The sequence below is a fragment of the Sinohyriopsis cumingii genome, chromosome 17 (assembly GCF_028554795.1).
Source record: "Sinohyriopsis cumingii isolate HCF-2022 chromosome 17, ASM2855479v2, whole genome shotgun sequence".
In the NCBI taxonomy this organism is placed as follows: domain Eukaryota; kingdom Metazoa; phylum Mollusca; class Bivalvia; order Unionida; family Unionidae; genus Sinohyriopsis; species Sinohyriopsis cumingii.
The window spans coordinates 34,031,360-34,051,356 of NC_142977.1; the positions used below are offsets into that span (position 1 = coordinate 34,031,360).

The 19,997-nt window shown below is 35.9% G+C and overlaps 2 protein-coding genes across 2 annotated transcripts; both read right to left on the bottom strand.

Moving 5' to 3' along the window:
• Nucleotides 1-575: 575 nt before the first annotated feature.
• LOC149778395 (protein toll-like) lies at nt 576-3,806 on the bottom strand. The gene has a single exon (XM_089938470.1). It carries the CDS (start codon nt 3,511-3,513, stop codon nt 1,288-1,290), a length of 2,226 nt encoding a protein of 741 aa, XP_089794596.1. The 5' UTR covers nt 3,514-3,806; the 3' UTR covers nt 576-1,287.
• Nucleotides 3,807-16,699: 12,893 nt separating this feature from the next.
• Nucleotides 16,700-19,544, bottom strand: LOC149778396 (uncharacterized). The gene has a single exon (XM_089938471.1). The coding sequence runs from the start codon at nt 19,357-19,359 to the stop codon at nt 16,789-16,791; it is 2,571 nt and encodes an 856-aa protein (XP_089794597.1). The 5' UTR covers nt 19,360-19,544; the 3' UTR covers nt 16,700-16,788.
• Between the last annotated feature and the right edge of the window lie 453 nt (nt 19,545-19,997).

Below are 19,997 nucleotides of genomic sequence, written 5' to 3' on the forward strand. Positions count from 1 at the left end.
ATATATATATATATATATATATATATATATATATATATATATATATATATATAGAGAGAGAGAGAGAGAGAGAGAGAGAGAGAGAGAGAGAGTGAGAGACAGAGTGAGAGAGAGAGAGAGATTTTGGAACGGTCTTCTTCAATTACCATCGAGCGAGAGTAAGAAGTAGACCATACTACAAGGAGACTGATAAAACTACTCAAGGGCAATGATGTTATCACTGAAGGAAATATGTGTAATTTTCAAAACATGATTTTATATGGTGTGATATAGCTAAGTGTGTAATCAATTTTTATGAAGATATATTCCCCAGACATTTTGTTGTTGATCGCATTTTCTTTCAAAGCCAGTGAATTTAATATTGGAATAGAATAAACGACACGTATTTGAATAAATCGATGGTCGTCGGTAAAAATAACAAAAGCAGGACACATATATTTAAACCGAGATGGACATAACAGCCTTCATAGCAAAGTTAATCTTTTAGCTGGACAATGGAACTATTAACTTTAATATGCTTACTTCTAACTATTAAAGGAGACTGGATGGCATTGAATTAATAATAATAATAATAATAATAATTGCTCATTTATTCATCCAAAAGGACATCTGGTTAGTAGAATATTTCATACAATAATGACCGAAAATTTAGAAAGTATTTCTCTTATTTCTCAATATAGTAAGCAAACGATTGCTGGGCTATATTCTGGCTGATAATGATGATATCCTATTCTCCATAAATACAACCTGTTGTGGATTAGTTCTTCAGTACTAGAAATAATATTTACTGATTCCAACATACTAGCAAGTATTGGGTTTAGTTAGCATTTACAATGTTGGGCAAGAATAAGCGATAACATGGAAATCAAAACATTTCAGTACGGATCACATACAAGGTAATTAAACAGTAACGGAGGGAATATAAATGAAAACAATTTGATGCGAATGATATAAAAGACAAGCATATGTGTAAATTAAATGACTGCCGATAAGGGAAAATCCAATAAAAGGAAAGAAAAATACTGTGTTATACATCTTAATGTTTCGGTCGACTATATTTACACTCACAGTTCGGTTTAGATGAGGTGGAAAGGCGTTGAAATTTCCTTCTTTCTTCATCCATATTGCTCTTTTTCAATATTATCTTCGTTTTCAGTTTGCTATATTGACCTTGATATTTTCTTCTCACTAAACTTAGCCATCTGTAAGTCTGTACACGGTATGGATGTTTTCAATTACATTGTGGAATGAATGCAACGTAAACTATTAATTCGTACTTCTTGTATATTAAATGCACAACAGTTTCCTTACTTTGACAGGAAGCTTACGTTCTCTGTCCCAGTGATCTGCCACTTTTCCAACTCGAGCTAATGCTCTCAGACGTCTGTCACTCACCTTTAGGCTATTTATTTGGTCAAAATTTACCAGAATGACTTGCTTGTTTGGGTCTGAAACAAATTCTTTCCAAATGCAGTTAAATTCATATTCAGCCCACAACACGGGAACACCGTCTCCATCATTATCGTCACCCTCACGTGATGCTACAATTACAATATATGCCTTGTGACGGTGAATTGCTTGGATAGTTTCTGTCTCAAGATAGGTGCCAAGTACAAAATCTTTCCATGGAACGGTAGTCCTATAACCTTCACCTTTCAGAAAGGGTTCTAACGCTTGCAAAACCCATTGAAAAGATTCAGAGTTTAACTCATTAACTGAAATAAATGCATCAAGGTCTACCAAATGTTTGTTTAGGATATAATTGCGAAAACGGCGGTATAAGATAAATACTTCGAATCTAAAATAAAAAATAATCAAGCAAGCTATTAGTATTGTGGCAGGAACTACCGTGATAACTGGTGCATCAACTGAAATGGTATCAACTTCTTGTTCACATTTAGACAAAACCCTGCTCATAATTTCTACACTGATTTTCTCGCCATTATAAAGACATTGCAAAGTTTTATTTCTGTTTCGCGATTTGTACCTATGCCAATTCTCTGCCCAGAGAAAATCACAGGAACACTGTAAGAAAGCATCGCCGATCTCTAGATTATCCGGATTCAGATTCTCAAAGTCTCTGGGTAATGTCTGCAAGGAATTGTTTGGAATTAGTAGGTGTATATCGGAATTCATCATCTTTACTGCTGTCTCATCAACTGAGGCAATATTGTTTTCACTCAGATCAAGTGACACAATCCGCTGGATGTAGTTCCTTTGATCTAATTTTGTGACAGAGTTATTACGCAAAAGGAGTTCCACTTTGCTTCCCCACTTGCCTTCAGGCAAATACTCAGGCAGTTCGGTCAGTTCTGAACTTGTACAGTTTATCATCAGTCTCTTTCTACTTTGCTGGTCATAACATCGGCATTTTGGAGGACATTTATCTTCTTCTGTGATATTACATACAAGATAATCTTTATTTACATTGTAAAAAATGCGCCTTAGAGACATATTCTCAAATTCCTTTGGCGTTTTGCAAATAAGCTCGTCCCAATATCCGAAGAAATCTATTAAAGATTTAATTTCTACTCCTGTCAGGTAAGGAATAAGTGAGCAGTCGCATATTAATGATTTTATTCCATGAAAATTAAACGCAGTTCTGAGTACCTTCCCGAGATCACGATAGTCGTCCAGGCCCAAATCCGTCAGATTTGGGAAAGATGACAGATCATTGCTCACCATGGACACAAGTCCAGGTGCATATGTTTTGTTTTTATCGAACTTGAAATGTTCTTGGTTGTCAACACTTTCGATAAAGTTGTTGTCGTAGTTCATCTCACAAAAATATTTCTCCAGGAAAAGATTTGTGGCATCAACGTGTTTTAACTCATTATGTGAAAAATCTAAATAATATATATTAAGTTCAGGATGAGAAAACGTATTGGTGTCAACGCTATGTATCCGATTTCTTGAAATTGTGACTCTGCGCAGGTTCGTTAGTCCGCTGAATGTCGTATTTGATATATGTTTTATAAGATTATTATCTAGTATAAGCTCATTCAAGTCTTTTAAGAAGGAGATGTTAGAGATATCCCAAATCCGATTCCTACTATAGTCTAAACTAATAATGTTTGGATACTCCATTAAATTGAGAGGAAGTGACGTCATCACGCCATCGACATTTCGACTTTTCAGAAAACTAGATGAAATGTTTGTGTCGTTTAGGAGAATGCTCCTTCCATCCGCACCAATGTATTCCAAATGGAGGTAAGTTATGATGACATCACACGTTGGCGGAACAAGTTCATAGCAAGTTCGTGCATTACAACAGCAACACCATTTCCGGTCATATGACCTCACGTCGAATGGCTTGGGGATTAGGGATGGATGAGACGTGTCTAAAGAATCACTACATGTGTTGAGACAAAAGAGGTCGTTTCTTTGAATGTCACTGAAATTCCAAGGTGTATAGTGTGATGAACTGACATCTGTGTCTGGCGACAATATCATTGCTATGATGTTTGAGGCATAAACCAACGAGAGTAACAACATGAGACAACATGTATCCATTATCAACGTGTAGCTGAATATGTTTCTCTAAAGGCTTTAAATTGAAACTTCTTCTCCTGATACTTGAATTTATGTTATATTCACATAATCGTGTATTTATACTTCTTGTCATCAGTAACGCCCTACTTGTACTTCTATCTTTGATATTATCTACTTCAAACTCAGCAGGAACGGAGCCTGTCAATTCGAACACTGTCATACCTGGGGCTTTTATCGTTGAAACCAATATCAAATGCGGCTAACCCATTGAACAGAATGAACAGATCATTGTCGACTATCTTGACTCGTTATTTTCTTTGATAACAGTTTGGACGTGATTTGTCCTTTAAATATGTCACTCCACTCGTTGTCAAATACCTGTCTATGTTAAAGCGGAACCAGTCCTTCCATTGGATTCGAATAAAGTTTACACAAATTATTTGACTTCCTAGTATCATTGGGATATACGAAATGACGTCAACACTTAAACGGATCAGGGACTCTGTGTGTAACATGCGGTGTACTGTTATTACGCTGTGACACATTTGTGGTACGTTGCATAAATGACTCACAAAAAATCAATTAAAAATGTGTTTATCGTGAAACACACTCTAAATTAGGCCGAATGATTAGGACTTTGAGGAAATTGACAGCAGTGTTTATGCGTTTGTGTACTCAGATTTTGTTAAAAAATTCTGTCCTTGATGATCATTTTTTTGTTAACCTATGGCCTCAATCTCTTTTATTTGAGGATGTAATTTATATAGGATTTATCCTAAAAGTTTCTTTAATATTCAGGGTATAAGACATACCGACAGCAGCAACATGAGTTGCAATATTTATATCAGAAATGTTTAAGCTTTTGTCATAGTGTGCCACAATATTTGATGTAAAGAATTGTAACACTCGACTTCCATATATAAAACAATACCATAATCAAAATATATGATTTTCCAAATGCTTTTGCTCCGTATTTCTAGGCAAATAAAATTAATATCATTTATAATACCTCTAACTTTCGACCTGCTAAAAAAAGTAAGAGATCTAATACTTTATTGAACATTAAAATAAAATAATGAACAACAGGTTCGTATATAGTTTTATTATATGCCCATTTATCCTCCGTTAACTGCACATTGTCAGAATCGTGCAATATTACCCGATACTGAACTCGCGTGCAAATACACATATTGCATTCACGTGCATAAAGGAACTACTTTCTATTGTAATCAAACAATGGACGCAGACGCCAGCACTTTTGATTTGTAAACAAATCATTTTCACTCGCGTAATAGGCGCTTTACGTTGTGGTTGTTTAAATTTGTTTCTGAATGAAGTAAAGCAGATGTTTCGTGGACTGTCACATACCAGCTGCTTTGGCACATTCCGCGTTAACTTTTTTGATGCAATGTTTCGGATTTAGGCTAGCTCTACAACAGACGCAAGAAATGGTCCTTACAAATAACATACAAGTTACAAGGGATATAATGTCTTCTTTAGCTGGTGATAAGAATGGCAAAAATATACTTACAGTTTTACGTCCTGAATTTCCACAAAATGTACTTTAATAGATCTGCAAATCCGAATTACATTAGCCATGTCATAGGTTCTCAATCTTGATTACACTTCCTGTAATTTCGAATATAAGTGCAATTACGTCCTCCTTACTGCACTTAAAATGAAAAAAGCATTAAATCCCGAAGCATCTTTTTGATTATTGCAGTTGAAAGACTTCATATTGTCCCCACATTATGATTTCAAACATTCAATGACAGAAACAGAAACACATTTGCAGATGTCAACACGCTTCTCCCATCAGTCCGATGTATTTCATGTCGAATTGTCACATATAAATCCAGTCCATAATCACGAAATTGCGTAGAATCAAAAAAAAAAATACAAACATCTAATCATTCCAGATCAAATGGAAAAGTTGTTGCAATGCGCATTCATTCACAATATGACTCCAAATTTCTATTTTAACTAGACACGCTATTTTCTTTCGAAAGTTATGTCAAGCGCGCGACTAAGTTCAAATTTATCTGGGCGGAGTTATGTGCGCAGTAATAATGTTGTTATTGTGTAATGATGAATATGCGCTTGTGTATTTAGTTTGGAATGTGGCATACATTCAGTTACTTTGTTTCTTGTAGTGTATTTTGTTAATATAATTAGGTAGAATAAAAAATGAGCATATAATGAAAAGGTTACTGCATTTGTATGGGAAAATATGAACTCGATACGTCAGATGGATATACTGTACTCCCAAGGTGAAAATATAAGTCGGTCTGATCGGCGGGACTAGTTATAAATTCGTACCAACGGATGGAAAGGAGGACTGATATGGTCGTTTCCATCTTGAATTTTGGTGTCGCGATAACTTTATTTAAATGACTGAGATCATGTTAATGGTCTGTGCTTCACATTGACCTTCCTGACCACAAAAAGCTTGGAGTAAAGCTCCGGAGGTTGCGGATTCTGAAAAATCTCGATGAGCGCCCTGCTGACTTGTTGTAGAAGCAAACCCTTTTCCAATTCCGACGGTACTTCCTTTATGAAAGGAGAGGAAGAAAGGGGAGAGGGACAGCAAAAGGAAATCCAAGGTCCCTCTTGTATAATTTGGATAACTCATTTGTCTTCCTGGAAGAGATCGAGCCAATGTTTATTTGAAAAACATGAATATGGCGCCTACCGGAGGGTTGTCTGCGAGCCGTCGGGCGAATAAATCAGCGGAGAGACGGTGGAGGCTTAGGGCAAGAGAAACTTGGCTTCTTACCCATAACAATCTGATTAGAATCAGCTTTCCACTATCCTACCACTTAGGGGTTATGTTCTGATTACTTTTGAAGTGGCCAATATCAATGCAGCTATCAGGAATCTAAACGTGAATCAAATTGTCTGGCAGACATTGTTGATCTTCAGCCGTAGTGTTCAGTCTCCCAAACACAAATAAGTAAGGCTTAATCTAATTGGCTGACAAAATTAGCGATTATGATAGTAACATCGGTCATCAGAATATGACCCCTAAGCGGTCGCTGTCAGATCTTCACGTAGGACAGTGGAGATCTGGTTTACATCAGATTGGTACCCCAAAGAGATGGCCGTCTACGAGACTGATCAGCAGATTGTCTCCATGTATAGGGTTGGGATCGAGGATTTGTTTTGGACTGAGAATAGAATGATACAGCATCCCATCGTCTCCTGTCATCCCGTTATTGAAGGATAATAGGATACGATTTATAATGCAGCTGTTATGTAAAGAGATGGAGGGACATTTTCTGGGCTGCTAGTGTTCGTACTTCTTTTAAGTTGCCACCGGAGACAGTAGAGGCGATCCGAAGTGTGTGGTTCGCAGGAACAGTGTGTAATGAGACTTGAGTTAGGTAAAGCATAAGGATGCATTCCGTTGCACAAGATCCAGGTTAGCGGAAGAACCAAAGCATTTGCCATTGTATGGTGGGCCTCCTGCTTAATCACCTTAGATATTCGAGCCGTTGACTCCCTGGCGTGATCGGTACCAGCCTTTTCCCTGAGCAGGAAAATCGACAGCGACGCCAAACAACAACGAAGACAAAGTCACAATAAAGAGACTGAGCAAAGTGCATACATAAATCCTTTATCCATCTTACAGTATGTAAACAAAGTCATATTGACCTTTCGTAGTTCTTGTCTAACACCAAGAGTTCTGTGCAAAAATGTGTGAAAATGAGTTATAAACTAACGGGATATAAACGACTCTGGTATTTGATTCTGAGAACAAAATACTTTGGAATTACTTTGATCACTGGTCCTGGCAGAAAGCCTATCGGTAATTGATTTTTCCCAACAGCGGGAAAAGAGAAAAGGAGGGGACGACTTTCTCATCGACAATATCGACTGAGGCATTGGCCCTGTTTGCCGGTGTAGAAGATGGGTTTGTGGACATTCTGAGCTCGACAACACCCGATTTGTTTCCTCCACAGCCGCCTTTAAGATATACTCAGCCCTTTTCACGGGGATAATCTGAGCGTGAACTGTCATTAGGTTTATGTCCACACTCAGTGTGTGCGTCATCCTGGTCGTGATCAAGACCAACATCCTTATAATGCATATCCCCTCTGGAAATTTACTCCCGGCGTACCCTCCGGAACGGTACGGTAACAGCCTTAGAGAAGACGGTCACGAATCGTCTATACCCTCCGGAACGGTACGGTAACAGCCTTAGAGAAGACGGTCACGAATCGTCTATAGACGATTCGTGACCGTCTTCTCTAAGGCTGTTACCGTACCGTTCCGGAGGGTACGCCGGGAGTAAATTTCTAGCCATATTCGTAGGATGTAGTTGTCGGATCTGTACGGTCGGCTTGTCGAAATCAAAATCTGTCGGTGCTCGAGTCGGTTGTACGGCCGGTAGTGTAGACATTACTTGTAAAGTGATATTGATAAACGACCGGATATATATATATCAATACGATCCCCAGCAAATCCAATATTCCACGGTTCTGCTTGATGAGACGTGGTACGGTATACATTGGAAGACATTCGATCACCGAACGGTATGGATCGCGGGTCGGATGGCTGGAGAGTACGGTAGGTAACCGATACGGCATAAAACAGGTTCGGCTAGACAGTATGCTCATTCAATTTATTGATAAACCTCATGCGCCCTGATTATGAGGTCCTAAGACCATGTTCGGACATGCGAGTGTGGGAGGACTTACGTCCATTGGGTTGCCTAGAAATGGGTAAAAATTCGTCACTCTCATATAGGACAGAATGTTAGTATATTTAATTTGTATTGTTTGCAAGGTTTTTAATTTTTTATTTCATTATTTACTATTGTAATGTAACATTAAATGTTGTATTTAACCTTGTTCAAAATCAAGTTTGCTTTCTACATGATCTGAATTATTGACTTCTTATTCATTAAACAAGTAATGCATATCTAAAATATTCTCTGTGTATGGGTTTAATATTATTATCAATATTAATATAAGTAAACATGTGTATTTGGGTCTGGGTTTAGATAATTGGGAATTCACCTGACGTACCGAACATAATTCAGGTTATATATTTTAATTTTAGCAACAGACTTTCTAATTATAGCTACATTTTATTTTGTAAACAGTGAGAAGTTTCTAGAAAGTTATTTTCCATTAGGCAATAGTTTCTTTTATATATATGACAATGCTAATTGTGAAGTAAAGTCAAGCAGGAGATTATATAATCTTGTCACTAAAGAAATTATTCATTCGTGCTTTAAGATCTAGCAGAATTAATTTGTGTTATTGATGTGTCCAATGGTCCAGCTGGGCTAGAATTTATTTCTTCAAATTAATCAGTTCAAGTGATTTTTCTCTGGAAATACAGAGTGCTCAAAAATAATATTCTTGGACAGAGACATTCACTGGGATTGATAGTGAATTCAAAGCTGGAATTATATTGGGTTGGGTTGTTTCAACAAAAGACCGTTGGTACATCAACACGATTCAGGCCGTCACAGGCACACTTGACTTGAATTATTGACTTCTTATTCATTAAACAAGTAATGCATATCTAAAATAATCTCTGTGAATGGGTTTAATATTATTATCATTATTAATATTTAGCGTTGGACTTAATTTGGATTTCCACTAAAGTTTATTCAGAAGTTTAATTATTAGGAATTGTATCTGTCATCATAGGATTATTTTGGGATTTAATTCGCAATACCGTAAGTTTATTTCTTCATTTTCACTTTGTCTTATAGGAAAATATATTATTTTGTTCAATTTTACAAAGATTGTTGCTTTTCACTCTTTACTATTACTTATTTTAAGAGCATAGTGTCTTAACAATAAGAAGAGCTAGGGGAAAGGTTGCCAGAAATAATCAACTCTCTCGTCACCCGTTGTACCAAACGTACACGTTGTCGTCATTGTTATGGTCTTAGACGATAAATGAATGAATGAATAAAAAAATAAATAAATAAATAAATAAATAAATAAATAAATAAATAAATAATAATAGTGAACGATGTTAACAATGTGAGACACCCGCTGTGCTATGGGATACTCAATACATCAGTACTCCCAGGCTTTAATTTTCCCCGTCGCTCCCTGTTCTTTGAATTTTTTTTTTTAGTACTGTCGACTGTTTAGTTTACAACCAATTAAATTTACATTCTGCATGTAGCTGACGATGTACACTTGGTACAGGCGATGCATGGATGATGTGAATCCTCGCTGCCCTATTTTGTATTTCGTACACTTCGTCTTTATTGTTATGTTCCGAAACGACATAGTAATAATGAAAGAAAGATAATAATAATACTAACAGATTAGCAACGTTAACAATGTCAGAGACACCCGCTATGCTAGAGGTGTTGATTAGATAGATAGCATGCGCAAATAAGAATTCAAACAATTTTTTATATTACAATGTAGCCGTGAGAACGCTGCGGTCAAAAACGCAGATACTAGTTCACGTATGAGAAGAAAATTCACACAAATATGGTCAAAACGTAAAAATCAAGTCTACCACTGAAAGAAAAAGATGTTTGAAGATAATGTAATCCTTAATGGAAGATTAAATATAGCACAAAATTCAACTGGTTTTTGGGAGGCGCAGTGAACTACAATTATGAGCGCAAGCTTGAAGCTGGTGCCACCTGTAATCGGTCAGTTAATTAATGGGCAAGAGTCATTGCCCTTTGTCTCTATATTACAGACAGAAATACGATAACTGTATTCGGGACGTAAGAAGGCGTATATTCCTAAGTTAACATGATGGGGAAAGTTTCGAAGGATGAGATTCTATTTTAAGTATACACATGGTCTATAACATTCCCTATTTAAAGAGGTATGACATGGACCTTTTGTCATTTATTTCTTGGGATAGTGAAGACCCACCAAAGAAGACCTTGGGAAATGCTTCTAGAGATTCTGCGAAATAAGGAACAATCTTTGAGAAAACCTCACAATGTGAATAGATTTTATCATTACTTTTTACTAATAAGACCCTTACACGGTACAATAATGTTAAGACATTCCATTCTCTGTCTCTGTCTCTGTCTCTCGATATATATATATATATATATATATATATATATATATATATATATATATATATATATATATATATATATATATATATATATATATATATTGTTACGAATTTTACATGAATACAAATATAATAGTTTCATGTCCAGATGGGTAGTTTAAGACTATGTTAAGTAAGATGTTTTGCCAAAGAATGTTCTGTATCATTCATATTATGCACAAGGTTAAATATATTTCACGATGTCCGCCATCTTTGTTTTGGAGGCAATTTATGTACTGGAGGCACCTCCAGTGTGTCATATCATTGATTTACATTGTTTCAATGCTGTAAATCACACATATAGTAGTTTCATGTACAGATGGATATCCTGAGACTATGTTAAGTTCGATGCATTACAAAACAAATGATTGATATTATGTACAACGTTCAGTGTATTTCACGATGTCAGCCATCTTTGTTTTGGAGGCAATTTACGTATTGGAGGCACCTCAGATTTCCACTACGCGGTGTATGCAATCATTATTGAACACCAATAAACGGTTGGTATAACTAGTTTTTACTTAGAATAAGTTATGTTCAACAAGAAAATAATGCACTTACCTTCTCCTGCAAGGATAACGCATTATGATGGTGCATGTTCTAATTTTCCCGCACCACCAACTTGTTTGAAGGCCAATGTTTACTGTTTATACGTGTGACATAAGGATTTTAGTGTTTGATCAAACGTTTGCGATTAAGATTGTAATAATATAATTAGCATTTAATGTTTGTTTTGTATCTCAATAATTTAACGATATCTAATATTTATTGAGTCTTAAATACTTGTTAACAATATGTACTATTTTGGTGGAGTGTTACACTGTGTAGTGCAACCGAAGGTTATAAATACGGGTGTTGCGCAAACCAGTCAGTTTCCCTTCAACCGGCATCGGGTTCGTATGCAAATGCATTACATAATCGGCTTCCAAGAGTGATAGGGAATGTTATCATTCTCCTAGTAGAAATTAAGTTTAAATAATCATATTAGAAAATATATATTCATTTATGTAATATAAAAATTAATAGTAAATTTATGTACTAAGGAAAATCAAAGCCAAAGATAAAGTGTTGAGTACTCTTACGTAGGGATATAGGGCCTCCATAACGCTATTTCAGTACATTTGTATGACTTTATATTTTTATCGTAAAAGAAATGGTCACCCGTTTCGCCTGTTAATTCTATTTATTTGAATCCGTTTGTATTAATTTTACCCCTATCAATATATTATAAAATTAGTAAATTATATTTGATCAATATTATCATTTAATACTAATTGTTGAGACTGCTGGTTATAAGTATATGTACGTTCTGTTATACTAATTTATTTATTGACAAGGAAGAGAATATGTGAAGTCTATTATGTTGAATTGCTTATTGACATGTTAAGACTAAAATAAATCATCCATTTTTCTCATTCAGATTTTATATTGTTTATATACTTAGATAAATAATTTCCTCACATATAAGTAGCTAGTATAAGAAGCCGTTATTTCTACAGAGATTTCGTCTGTTATCAGACGACTTACTATGTACTACCAGTACATTATACTATTGCAACCAATTCAAAGTCTCAGTTTGAGGATTGCCGAACCATCGAAACAGGAAGAAATTATCTAAATATAAGGGAGCTTGCGCTGGGAAGTTAAACCTGGGTTGAGCACGTTACAGTATATATATATATATATATATATATATATATATATATATATATATATATATATATGAGTGAGATATATAAACTATCTTCATAAAGAGTTTATTAATATCAAATATATATAGTTGTTAATGAATATTTTGTCACAGCTGTTCCCCAAGTAACATCAAGCAAGAGGAAGTACTTTGCCGTACAAATCTGCCTCAAATTAAGGAGTTATAAGACACATTAGACAAAATACTTACAGATAAATTACTATCTTTCGTGTTCTTTGAGTAGGACTAATTGGGCTATTTCCTAAATCTGATTCCAAAATTGAGTGCTAAAGTTACGCAGCAGTGTTCAAAATCGTTAAATCATTTTAAGAAAATAACTGGCAAATACAAATTTTGGTAGAGACAAATCCTCGTTGCTCCATTCTTTTTGGGGATGAGCCAATGATATATGGCTTGGTACGTGCAGCCGATGGGTGTGCTTATGGCTTCGAATCTCAGTAACACATACAAACACATATATAGATTATTATGGCTTTTATGAGTAAAAATAAAAATACTCTTCGTATAGAGCCCATTCCTGTAGAATAAATACAGTTGCCCAAATATATTTTGGAATGGTCTCTCAAAATACATAGTCAAAGAGGAAGTCCTTGTAAGTCATGATATATGATTTGGTACGTGCAGGCGATGGGTGTGCCTATGGCTTCGAATCTCAGGAACACACACATATATATATATATATATATATATATATATATATATATATATATATATATATATATTAAAAATTATTATGGCTTTTATGAGTAAAAATATAAAATAATATTTGTATAGAGCCCATTCCTGTAGAATAAATACAGTTGCCCAAATACATTTTGGAATGGTCTCAAGAGGAAGTACTTGTAAGTCATGCATAGATGACAAACTGGTCAATATATTACTCATAGATAAAGTACACTCTTAAATTTTATCTATGTAGGACAGATTGGGGTATTCCTTTAACTTTATTATCTATGTAGGTCAGACTCGGATGTTTTCTTATGCTGATATCAAATTAAGTGAAATAGCTAAGTGCCCGTGTTCAAGGCGCGCAATCAGTGTGTAAAAGTGAATGACATATGCAGGTAAATTCTCTTTAAAAACCCTCATATTAATATTGGAATGAAAAACAGACAACTTTGAAAAGTTATATGGCTGTTTGTAACAATAAACAAGTCGCCGTTAAACATATATAATGGAAATGACAGATTCAAAGTGAACTTGCTTGTTGAATTTATAGGGATGGGGTGGAGAGTGAGACTTACGAAAATTGAAAACCTCTTTTTCTTCTTCAAAATGAAATGATTATGCCATTTAGGAGAATGATTCTTCTATCTGTTGTTATTTTTGTTGTAGGATTTAACGCCATTTTTTGGGGCCCCGAGTGGTCTAAAGCGCTCACCGTTCCGGATCACTGCCATCTCACCTCTGTCTGCGTGGGTTCGAGTCCAAGGCTCAGCTAGCGTGGGTACGTGGGAAAGCCTGCCAGTAGCTTCTCGTGGGTCGGTGTTTCTTCCCTGGGTTTTCCAGGGTTCTTCCTCCACCAGTTATACTGGCCGCCATGTATAGCCTATCTTGTGCTGAAAAATGGCGTTAAACCCTAGAACAACAACAACAACAACAACATAACGCCATTTTTTCAGCACACGATAGGCGATACATGGCGGCCATTATTAATGGTGGAGGAAAAACCCCGGAAAGAACCACCGACCCACGAGAAGCTACTGGCAAGCTTTCTCACATACCCACATTGGCCGAATCCGAGACTCGAACCCACGCAGACAGAGGTGAGATGGCAGTAACGGAGAGCGCTTTAGACCACTCGGTCACTCGGCCCCCCCCCCCCCACTTCCATCTGTATTAATTATTCACAATGGAGGTAAATTATAGGATGTCACACATTGGCGGAACAAGTTTATAGCAAGTCCTTGCATGACAACATCTGAAGCGTATGAAGAAGCATTACTGATTTGGGGCAAAGGAGGTCCTTTCTTTGAATGTCACTGAAATTCCTATGCTTATAGTATGACGAATTTACATTTGTGATAAATATAGTCGATACACCGCAGGTATGGACACTTTTCAGTACGAACAAAGAAATCTTGATATGTTTGCCGAAACAAACAACGAATATTTTCAATTCTTTGCACAGACTGGGTATAACCTTGCTAATGCTAAGCACAGTAGGTCTGACAAAGTGTGTCATAATCATTTGATTCGAGGTCCAATATAGGTTCCACGCCAATATTCATAAAAAAATTCGTATTTGTTTAAACGAAACCCTCAATTCCGTGCTTATCCATACTGTTTAGATAAATTATGATATCTTTGAGATAAACGACGTTACACCTCAACTAAGAGTGACAAGTGAATCGGCATGTAATTCACGGCCTAATGCTTGATGACGTTTATGATTCTCTGACAAATGACTCGATTACCTAAAGGCCCAACCCATTCACTGAAGAAATGTTATCCTGAAACACATTCTAAATCATTAGGTCCGATAATAAGCAATATGTTGAAGAACGTCACTGTAGTTTGCTCAGATATTGCTAACAAACTTTGACCATCTTTGTTTTAACAATTTGTTGCAATTCATTTATATCGTGTTCTCTCATTAGATCAAAGAGTTTTAGTCCCACGATGCAATTATTGATCGAAACCACAAATGGTGCCTAACGTCAGCAAGTCAGCAGAAGCAAACTACTACATTCGGTTACCTTACGTCATAATGTAATTGCCTCTCTTGCGAGTTATTAAGAATTGCATTCCTATACATTTAATTGAATCATGGCAGGCGATGGGCTTATAGTAGGTACATGTTTTTTTCTTTGCATCGAAATATAAATGTCATTATTCGTTAGACAAATCATGTAGCAAACAGACATTATGTTGAATTTTCAAATTGTTGAGGGAAAACTCGGCGATGCAGGCGATGTTTGTTCACCTGTGACACTCAACGTCTTTCAGATATGCTTGGATTTTAATCAATGATGAATTTTTCCCCGATTCCGGTGCTTACATGACGGATTAAATGATAAACGCACCACTCTTTATTTTCAGCATGTATAAAATCAGTGGTGTTCAAATCATTCGTGCTCAAACGAATTAGGTAATTTCAGATACATTTCTTGACGCTCACACAAAAAACTCTTCGACTCTGAGATGAACTCAAGGAACTATAGTTCCATTACCGTGTCATCTATTACTACCTAACTTCGTACTCCTCGTCATTCAATATTACTTAAAATATTATATAAAATACATACGACATGATCACAGTTAATGTATGTCAACATCTTTAGATGAGACTAACCAAAAGGTGTAATACAGTACAAACCGGATGAAATATCTTCCTATGATGTCCGAATAAATGGGTTTAGTCATGGCAAATGTGTAATACCATGCACTGTCATAATTACATCGAACGACCTCTATTCTTCTCAGTATTTAGTGGCAGAAAATTTTCGTCTAGAAATTTTTTGAAAATTCAGGTTAATCAGCAATCAAGAATGAACAGGTTAGACAAAACAACTTTATCATTCTCCTACCCAATTACCAGTTTGTTCTGTTCAACACCGTTTTCCGATTCCCGAAAAAGTACTCTTTTTAGTGAAATGGTGAGATTTTTGGATAGCACGCATTTAGAATGTCAGCGATGTTTCGTCTGCAAGCACTTTTCGAATGTATAATTTGGACAATTTCTCAAAACATTAACAAAGTGAGAAGTGGAAAACGTGTAATTCGTACGTTCAAGTGTTTAAACAGATGTAATTCTCAGCGTTACGTAAAATTACGGAATTATTCCCAGTCACTAAAGACGACGAGCCTCTTCATTCCTGTAGTCTGAGAAAGATAGATTCACCAACACCAATCTTTGCCGCTGTGTTAGTAATGAAACTCCCGTTTGGTTTGATACGTAAACAAGATGGCAGATTCTGATACCTCCTCGAAACAATCAGGGTATAAAAGATAATGATTAAGTTTTGTCTCCAGTTTATTGATATCACTGAAGGTGTTCATTTTAAAATCAGAATTGGGAGATGGCTGCTACTTTATTAGACACGTTTCTATTTTGCATATTGAATTACGTATCCAATGATTTAGTCATCGTATTCAAATAATTACAACGAAGAAAATTTTAATTCTATGCCGAGATAATGTCTTCACCCCTTCTGTATTTCTAACAAAAAATAGAAAAATAATAGCTTCCATTTACTGGCAAAGCGCAAACACACATTTCGCTCTCCAAGAAATTTCATAATATAGTCAGATTTTAGAACATTCATTTGAAGTCTTGTCCCAATATTCATGTTTGGTGAGGATCTTTATGCAAAAATATGTAACCAAAATGATATGATATTATAGCTGTATACATACATACATATATCTGTCATGAAATATGGATCCATCCAATAGTCATTACCGGTCTGGAACATTTTATAGACTTCAACATATACAATAGAGACACGTTTTAATGAGAGGAAAGTCGCAAATGACATAAAGTGTTCCAAATGAGAAACGTTACTTTAAATGATGTAGACTTATTCGTGGCTTGGTTGGTTGCCAGTATAGCACCGCCTGTGTAAGTGATTACAAATAGTCTGATGGGGGATGGTCAGACGCTTGAAAACATCGGGATTAGTAGCTACATTTCTTGCACAAATCTCAGCTGTGTGTTTCTTCTCTCCGTGAAGTGAGTCCTTACATCTGGGTGAAAGATGTGTTGCTTTATAATCAGAAAGCTTAATATAAGTTTGTTCAGTATCTTGGTTCCGAGAAGGGTTTCTGCCTTGCGATTCGTCGAAAATAATCGTTTCTTCTAAAATGTTATCTTTTGTACAAGACAAACATGAAACACTTCTATCATTTCTTGCTGCTGGTTTCACAAACAGTCGCCGAGAAGTCACCGATAACGTGCTCAGTCGTTTTCTTATTTTAGCTAACAATATATCCTCTCTGTCATGGAAATCGGCCACCTTACCGGCACGAACTAAGGCCCGCATGCGTCTGTTTTCAACGTCTTTACTCTCAAGTTGATCAAAATTGACCAGTATGATTTGTTTCATCGAGTTAGATGTGAATTCTTTCCATAAAACCTCGAATTCGTAATCAAAATATGATTCAGCATTGCTGTCCTCATCAACATTGATTGTTTGATTGATGGAAAGTATAACGATGAATGTGTTGCTGTCATTAATTGCTCGAATCGTGCATTTCTCTCGTGATATACCTGGCTCAAAATCCATCCATGGAATGGTTGTTTTAAACCCTTCTGTCTTTAAATAAGGGTTAAAATTTCGCACAGTCCATTCGAAAACTTCTGTGTTACATTCATCAAAACAAATAAAAATGGTATCCATATGCTCAGGACATGTTACAAATTTTCTCTTTCGTAAATAACAAATACACCGTCTATATAATATGAATACTTCGTAGTAAAACATGTAGAAAGAAAAGGCTGCTCCGAGTAGGGGAATCAATAATCCAATACAAATCCATGCTTCTGTTGGTATTTTTGAGAGTTTTGTTTCACATATTGTTAGGACCGTGCTCATGCTGTCAACAGGGATTCTTGAATTCTCATATAAACAAAATAATGTTCTGTTCTTGTTGAGTAACTTGTACTTTTGCCAGTTCTCTGCCCAAAGAAATTCACAAGAGCATTTCAGATAATTATCACCAATATGTAGATGGTTTGGATTGAGATGCCGAAATTCGTTAGGTAAAGATTCCATTGTGTTATCCGGAATGATGAGGCTGATGTCTGATTTCATAGAATTTAGAGCATTGCCGTCTACGTACTTAATGATATTCCCAGTCATGTCAAGAAATGCTATGTCATTTAAATAACTTCTTTTTTCCAATGTACTAATGGAGTTGTAGCCCAATAGAAGATCGATTGCTGTATTCCCCCAGTAGCCAACGGGAAGCGAGTGGGGCATCTCAGTCATCGTCAAATTGGAGCAGTCCACAATAACCCTTTTTCTCATTTGCTGATCATGACAGTGACATTTCGAAGGACAATATATGACAAGGTCACATATCAGTTTGTCAAATTGTTTCGACTCATAAATGTCTAGCAAGTGTATGCCATTCAATTCTTTTGGAGAAGAGCAAACGATTTTGTCCATATCTGAGATAAACTTTTTCAATGCACCATCTGGTATTTGCACAAAATAAGGAATGAGAGCGCAGTCACATGTAATCTTATGTCTCCCAACAAAAAATCCTTGCAACGTAACTCCTTTAAAGAAATCAGAATAGTCTCCTAAACCGACAGCTGTCAGATTTGGTAGAGATGTCAGCGAGTTGTTTTTCATCATGATATATCCAGGACCATGCATCTTATTTGTATTAAAGGTAAACCCATTCTTGTTGACAATGTTATGGATGGGATTATTGTTAAGGTTTAGCTCGCACAAAGGGCCTTCTGGAAGAAGAATCGTGACATCCAATTCAGTGATGAAATTGTTTGACACATCGAAGTTGAATATATTTAGTTCAGCCCTCAAAAGTGTATTTGGGTCAATGTCTTTTATTTTATTATTGGAAAGTTGTACAGTTCTAAGGTTGGACAGTCCCAGAAAGGTTTTATTTGAAATATGTGTTATAAAATTAAAGTTTAAAATTAATTCGCTAATGTTTGATAAAAATGATATGTTGCCTATTTCTGAAATACGATTTCTTGTGAAGTCCACATGCTTTAGGTTTTTGAAGTCCATGAGATTTTTCGGAAACGATGTCATGACTCCATTTACATGTCGAATCCTTGAATAGTCAGATGCATTAGTTTTGCGATCTTGTATGATGATGCTTTGTCCGTCAGTGCCAATGTATTCTAGGTGTAGATCGCTGATAGTTTCGTGACACAATGGATGATCTAGTTCACTGCAACTGCGCGCCTCACAGCAACAACATTGCTCTGGTGAACGGTTTTTATCGGTTTCACATGACAAAGGACAAAACAGATTCATTGTTGTCCCATTCCGTGGAATCCAGGGCACATACACAGTGCTGTCACTCCATTGTACAATCACTAATAGAAAAGCAAGGAGAAATATGTGAAACTTTGTTATTGATATTAAAAAGAGAGTTGTCATTTCTTCTGGCATTCTCGTGAATATTATGAATCTCCTTGTGTTATTCGTCCTATGTTCTTGTTGTTACATGCAATTGATTTGAAAAGGATTGAATACTATTTGATCAGATCTTTTAAAAGTTGAAACATAAAATAAAAGTTCATATATTCTTTTGCTTCCTGACGTTTTATTTCCAACGTCCGATCTATTAAGCGCGTGCTTGCAGTGAGGCGATTTTCGTTGCTCTAGTGAATTATATTGACCCTTCATCAATCTTAAATCATAGGAAAAGCGGAATCTATGCAAGTATTCCTGTTTCAGTTTATAACATTTCATTATTGCTTTTTGTGCAAACACATCGAGTATGCATTTAAAATGCTCTTGACGTTATCACATGACCATTAATCATTGTGTATTTCGTTAACACGGCTCCAAATAATGACTGTCAGCTAGGATAACTAAAATGTGGTTGAAAGCGATTGGCTCCAATACTATCTAATCAAAGCAGCTGTTGAAAAGAAAGTGACTGGCTCAAAGATTATCTAATCTTTAGACGGAATGTTTGGTCACGATTTAAAGTTATTTGTCAACTTCTTGAACTGTCACTTTGAAAATGTACCATTCAACAAGATTGACGAGTCACAAGAATGAGTATTGAGAACGATTGTTGC

Bases quoted from the DNA above. Each gene is read 5' to 3' on its own strand.
- LOC149778396 (XM_089938471.1), bottom strand. From the start codon at position 19,359: ATGCCAGAAGAAATGACAACTCTCTTTTTAATATCAATAACAAAGTTT.
- LOC149778395 (XM_089938470.1), bottom strand. From the start codon at position 3,513: ATGGATACATGTTGTCTCATGTTGTTACTCTCGTTGGTTTATGCCTCA.